The following is a 6565-nucleotide window of genomic DNA, read 5'->3' on the forward strand; positions in this document are numbered from 1 at the left end:
GTGTAGCATTGTTTTTACAGTCATGAAACCCAGCCACAGCCACTCATTTTACATTGACTTTTCAAAATAAGCTCATTTGTGCTTTAGAATACATGGGTAAAATCAAGCTCTACTGAGCATAAAAATACATACATGCTGTCCTTCATCCAATACCAAAAACAAGCATACAACCGTAAGACTCAAATGGTTATTTCCAATAAGTAAGCTGCAGTTCGGGGCATTTTTTTTGGTCACCAAACTTCGTAAATGATGTGGTTGTACATCAAGCCAACTGTGTCCCATCCTAGGAAAGCAAGACTGAAGTTTTGTGGGTTGTTTTTTTTTTTTTTCCAATTACTAAAAGTTTGGTTTTAAAATTAAGATGTTCTACCATTCACTTGCTAGAATCACTTAAGGAGTTTATTCAAGCCTCACGCTTGTTTCTCCTTTAAGCAATGGTTTATTTCTACAGCAGTTCAAAAGAACCTCTGAACCATCCTTCTGTCACACGGCCTTGGACTCCATAGTGCCAGTGTTTAACATTCCAAAGTTGGAACTTTATGACAACAGGTTGAGAAGATAAAACCCCCACTTTTTGCTTTGCTTTGCTTTGCTTTCAGACAGAAGTGACAGTCCTAACTTTAGCAGACAAAGCTTGCTTAAACCTTCTCTTCAGATCCTGCATGTTTGGCGACTTTGGCCTTGGGATAAGAGAGGTTCTTCTCTTCTCAGGGGTGCTAGTTATTTGTTGTTTACTAACTTCTTTACACAGGACATGGAAGGCATTGAAGACATCGTTGTAGTTCTCACTGACAGACACTTCATAAAAAGTACAACCTAGCATGTTTGCCAGTTGAAGTCCATTCTGTGGCTCCACCTCTTTAATATGTAGGAGATCAGCTTTGTTTGCTACAACGACAACAGGGACTCTGTTTCCTGGGTGTAACTGTCGAACTTGCTGGTGAAGGTGACTAAGTAGTTCATAGCTCTTATAATCTGTGATGGAAAAAACAATCACAACAGCATCCGCCCATCGAATGCATCTGTTCAACTGTTCATTACAGTCCAGATTATGTTCATGGATCTGAGAAAGAAGAATTGTTTTAAATTAGATGGTTATGACAGAAAAAAATTAAAGTAACCTGACTTTCCTTTAGAGCTTGTAATTCTAAATGCATTTTATATTTTGATAGATTTGTATTTTGTATTGTAAATTAAGCTATATATATTTTTTGTGCACCTTCATAAAGTATGTTGATCCAGCTGCAGAAATCTGGAATAAATAACACTGGAGTTTGCCACACTCCAGTGGAAAATTGACCTGAGTAGTTCTGCACGCAGAGAAAAGCTTTGTAGTTCCACAGAATGGGAAATTAACTGGCTAGACAGTAAGTCTAGGGAAGCAAAGATATGAGCTGGAAGCATTTAAACCTGGAGAGTTGCCCAGTGCAAAAAGGCAAAATCCAGCATTACTCTTGTCTACACACTCAAACTTTCCATAATACAAGATTAAGTCATAACAAATCTTAATGAATGCAGCCACAATACTATGGTTTTTAGTTTCTATTGTGCACGTTTGTGAAACTTTAGAGTTTATCAGGCTGTAGTAATGACATTTTTCCTTCCAAGTTTTTTCCAATGCATTTCTTGTTGGCACAAAAATAAAATGTTCCTAACACATTAGAATGTAAATCTGTATTGGATAAATCAGCCTTCCCGTACAAGACGGCTTGTCTCTCCAAGAGTACAAAAGATTAACTGAAATAGTGGGTTGTTTACTTACTGTCAATGCACTATATACATACAGTACATAGAGCTTTCACTGTTTATAAACAAGGTTACCAGTTCTGCCATTCAAAACACTTGATACTAAAATGGATAGTGAACCATTTTCCAGAACGATTGATAAGTGGCTGAACAGCTCATCTAGCAAAAGATATAAAGATTAAAGCTTATTTTACTATTTTAAGAGATGTATGGATATGTGACTCACCTGAATGCCTGGTGTATCTTGCACTTGAATAGCAAGCATCTCTCCATCTATTTGGATCTGTCTGCTATAAAGGTTACCTAACAACAACAACATTCTGTTACAAATACACTCACAGCTATATGAACAGACCCAAAAATTGCCTGGAGGGGGGACATGAATGGCAGCACTTAAAAGCCCAGGACAATAGAAGCGTTTTATCACTAACCACTCAATTTATAAACTGTAAGCAACTGCGGTAAGAGACTGATAACTTTAACATAATGACGGAGGGAAGGTTGTAGTGGTTTGTGGTTATCAGAACCCAGAGGGGTTAGTTTTGCATTGACTTGCTTACAAATTTTCAGTTTTTTAATTGTATAAAAGACTTGGAGCTGATTACACCTTTCAAGAGAACTGGACAATTTTAATTATCAACAAAGGCAAACCAACTTTTATTATAGGACATCAGTTGCTTTGACAATTAGGGGTTCTGCACTTGAGCAAATATTTTCTCTTTAAAGTGTTTTTGGATTGGATGCATTTCGAGTCTATATGGCCTTGAGATATTTAAAGGCATGTGTCCCTACAATAGCAGCAATGTCTTGATTGGTTTGTGATGTCACTAGAAACACTCCTTTCTTGGATATATTTATTGCCTTATTTCTATAGTATAGCTGATTTCTAATCTTATCATCTTGATCTACACACTCTTTTTTTTTAAATGATTCTGTCCAACACTCGTACCTCTTATCTAGTTTGGCTAAGCTTGTTTGCTTGTCTGTCTTCCCTGGATCATTAACTTTTTAAATTCAAAAGAAAAAATGAGAACAGGTTCAGTGGTGTTGGAACAGTTTTTAATAGTGGGGGTGCTGAGAACTATTGAACAAAACTGTAAAAACCCTGTATATGATGGAAACCACTTCAAGCCAGGGCAGGGGTGGGGGCAGCAACCCCCCTTCCAGCACCCCTGAAAGGGGCAAGGAATGAGGCTGGGTTTCCCCCAACATCACTCATCTGGGAGCACAACTCTGAACAACAAGCTAAAGTGGAGTGCCTTAGGGATTTAACAAGTCAAATTTCAGATCAAACACTCCCCATCACAATAGCAGGAATAGATGCCCCTTGTCTGCTTTTAGCCAGAATTCAGCATACTACAGTACAAGAATACTGTTTGCTTCCCTGATAAACTGGTGAATGGCCCCTGAACGTTAGTTAACCAGGCAGAGGTCGGTGATTATTGGGAGCAGGGGTATTAGATTTTCACTGTTTAAGGCACAAATTAAATTTTCTAAGTGGAATCTACCTCCCGACGTGCTCGGGGGAGAGTGCAAGGGGGTATTTATCCTTTATCAATGTAGCACCGCGCAGCACGAGGCTGTGCCCTAGACTCAAGCCGCCCAGCCACTTCCCCCTTACCCGCGTTTCTCTCGTAGTCTCCGATGAAGCGTTTTGTGAGGAATCGCACCACCAGGGCTGCAATGAACACAAGAAAAGCCGGTTACAACCTCTCCTCCTGGGATACGTGCGCACAAAGCCCCCTCCCGCAGCCCAGGGGCTCGGAGAGGGTCAGTGACTGCAGCACCCCAGTTAGCGGGAGGGGGGGGGTGAAAAGGGAGTGGGGCAGGCGAGGCAGGGTCTCTGGCTACGCCGGCAGCACGGAGCCCGGCGCCTGGCCTCTCGCCACGCGGAGCTCCCCCAAGCGATCGAGGCGCGCCGGGCGGGCAGCACTCACCGGTTTTGCCCACGCCGCTGGCTCCCACCACCGCGATCTTGATGAGGCGGGGGCGGCCGGAGGAACCCCCGCTGCAGCCGTCTCCGCTGGCGCTGCCGGCCTGGGGGTACTCGGCGATGGTGCACATGTTCTGGACAAGGCGCATCGCAGCTGCCCCGGGAGCAGAGCAGCAGGCGTCGGGGAGCGGGCGCTGCAGCGGCTCGGAGGGAGGATGCCGGGGGATCGCTGCTGCTGGCTGCACAGCGGGGCGTGGGGGCGGCAGGACCCGATGTGTCTCTCTCTGTCCCTCTGCTTTCTGAGCTGCCGGCGCTGTCCCGGCTCTTTTCTCTCCCCTCCTACAAACCCCGCCCCTCCTCCTCCGGCGGCCACTCACCGCTCCCGAGAGCCGCCCGCCCCCCGCCGCCAACTGGCTCCCCCCTGGCAGCCGCGCTGCGGGCTCGGGCTCGGGCCGGGGCAGCAGCAAACGGGTCAGAGAAGCAGAAGCGTCGAAGGCTCGGGCATTCTGCTGAAATAGACACGGGCCGGAGCGTGCGGCGGGAGCAAGGCAACAACGCAGTCCTGGCCTGGGCTGGTCCCAGTGCGGGATTACTGCGTTAGTGGGCGAGTCCGCTTGAGTCACAACAAGTCAGGGTAAAGAAGTAAACAAAGGCGAACCAAATCCAGCCAGATTCACCCCTGAAATATTAAACCCCGCTTAGGTGGCTGAATAGTTCCAAGGATGGAGCCCCAAACAGCTTCCAAGTCCCCTCCTGTAACAGACCTAGGAATTGCCACACAGCAGCAGACTCATGGTCTAGCCAGTCCAGTACCCTGCTCCAGCAGTGGTCTATACCAGATGGTGCAACAGAAAGGGCAAGACCCTGCCACATTAGGCAGATCAAGCGTGATCTTCCCCCACCATCAGGACTCATCCCGATGATTTCTAATACAGACTGGCTTAGTGCCTGAAGCATGAGGTTTAATATCCTTTCCAAGAATAATTTATCATTAATATAACTCAGCCTAGTCTTCTTATCCATATCAATGTATAAACCATCACCATAACTTGAAAGTAAGGGTGTTAACGGTCATGCAGTCAGTTGCTATGCCACCAATTTTTCCCCGTGGGTGCTCCAGCCCCTCTGAGGAGAATGTGACAAGCAGCAGGAGCACAATGAAGCCAATCTACCTCACCAGAACTGAAGGAAGTACCTCTACAGGTGAGAAAGCAGTGCTCTCCATGCCCATTCAATTCTTGGCCTGTCTGCAGAGACTACCAACAACACATGTGGCAATGATAGCTGGCTTTGTGATACAGACCATCAGTCCACTGGGCACTGGACTAAGACTATACAACTGATTTCACATAGGGGAAGGCAAAAAAAGCCAGCATAGTGCACAATTTCCCTCAGACATTTTTTGTTTGTTAATGTCATTGGCTGCTGCTGTGTGAAATACTGAGCTGGTCACAGTATCAGCCAGTAGCTCTGTGTTCTTTACATTATGTTTCTGCTGGAGGTTCATGATAAGAAGGCAACTCCCACAAAATAACTATAACTGGAATAGGAGCCAGTTGGGAGGTAGGGGCGCAGAGGATTTGATGAAGGACTGACAAGAAAGAGGAAAGAAAAAAAATGAGGCAGGAGGATAAATGGGAGCTGAGGTTTATAGAACTGGGGGACTTACATCATGGGCTGTGTCCAAGATGCACTTTGCACCATTCCAGAGAGCAGGGTTGTAAAAGTGGCTTTAAACCAGTTTTATGCATCTCCTCTTCTTGTTGGGCTGCCTAGAGAGGAGGCTGGTCCCTGGTGTAAAAGTGGTCTTAGGGAGCCTTTTTGCCCAACTGCTCATGGTCCCAGCAGGCCATTATGCCTGCTCTGTTTCAATGGAATATATAGCAACCCTGTCATAGATGTCTCATGCCTCCCCATACCAGGCCCAGAGAAGACTTGAACCAAGGGCTTCCACATTACAGGTGTTTACCTGAGCCCCTGTACTAGTGAAAGCCTCTTGTACTTAACTTTTGCTTTGGCCCAATAGTTAAAGTGGAACAGCTTCAACAGGCAAGCAGACAGCACTCCCCATTCAAATCCTTTTGCCCCAGCTGGCAGACAGGGGAATTGAACCAGAATATCTAACATCCCAGATGAGTAGCCTAACCCTATACCTGGCTTCCCACACTGGAATTTTGCTTTGGCCCAAATAATGGATAATTAAAGTGGAACATTTTCAACATGAAAGCTTCAGTGTTGTCACTGTTCAAATCCCATCTCAGGAAGGAATGGAACCAAGGTCTCTACTAGGGCAAGTGCTTGTTCCTGCCACTGTACTCTCAAGCTTTCCAGACTATGTGCTCCCTTTCCAGAGTCTGAGCTGACTTGTGTATCCCCAAGTTTCACCTCACTTAAAAAGTTACAAAATCGGACATAAAAATACAATAGCATCCAGCAAACTTACTGAAAAATTGCTGACTTTCTCATTGTTACCATAGAATTATAAAATAAATCAATTGGAATATAAATATACATTTGGGTGCAATATTTGAGCTTGTTTTTCACTTGTGAGCCTTGTCTGTAGCCTGAGCCCCACCACCTAGGGCTGAAGCAGGTACCTTAGGTTTGCGCAGCCCCCAGTGGCGTGGGGCCCTGAGCAGCTGCCCTGCTTGCCATCCCCTACTGCTGGTCCTGCACTTGCAACCCTCCTGAACCTATCCTGTGACGCACCCCCCCCCCAGGGCTGCAACCCCCCAGGTTGAGAAACACTGATCCAGATTCACTGAGTACCTTCTGGAAGACCTTTGAGTATCCTCAGGGGTACACATACCCCTGGTTGAGAACCACTGCTATCGGGCACTTAACCTCAGCCCACACCCGCTGCCCCCCAGGAATGTACACTTTCTC

At 45.8% G+C, this 6565-nt stretch overlaps 1 protein-coding gene across 1 annotated transcript; it reads right to left on the bottom strand.

Annotated features, from left to right (window-relative positions):
* Window positions 1–587: 587 nt before the first annotated feature.
* Window positions 588–3993, bottom strand: RASL11B (RAS like family 11 member B). The gene is made up of 4 exons (XM_034772380.1): window positions 3684–3993; window positions 3368–3424; window positions 1973–2049; window positions 588–1063 (listed from the first exon to the last, which is right to left on the bottom strand). Exons 1-4 carry the CDS (start codon window positions 3826–3828, stop codon window positions 596–598), a joined length of 747 nt encoding a protein of 248 aa, XP_034628271.1. The 5' UTR covers window positions 3829–3993; the 3' UTR covers window positions 588–595.
* Window positions 3994–6565: the final 2572 nt, after the last annotated feature.

The sequence above is a fragment of the Trachemys scripta genome, chromosome 5 (assembly GCF_013100865.1).
Source record: "Trachemys scripta elegans isolate TJP31775 chromosome 5, CAS_Tse_1.0, whole genome shotgun sequence".
NCBI classification, from domain to species: domain Eukaryota; kingdom Metazoa; phylum Chordata; order Testudines; family Emydidae; genus Trachemys; species Trachemys scripta.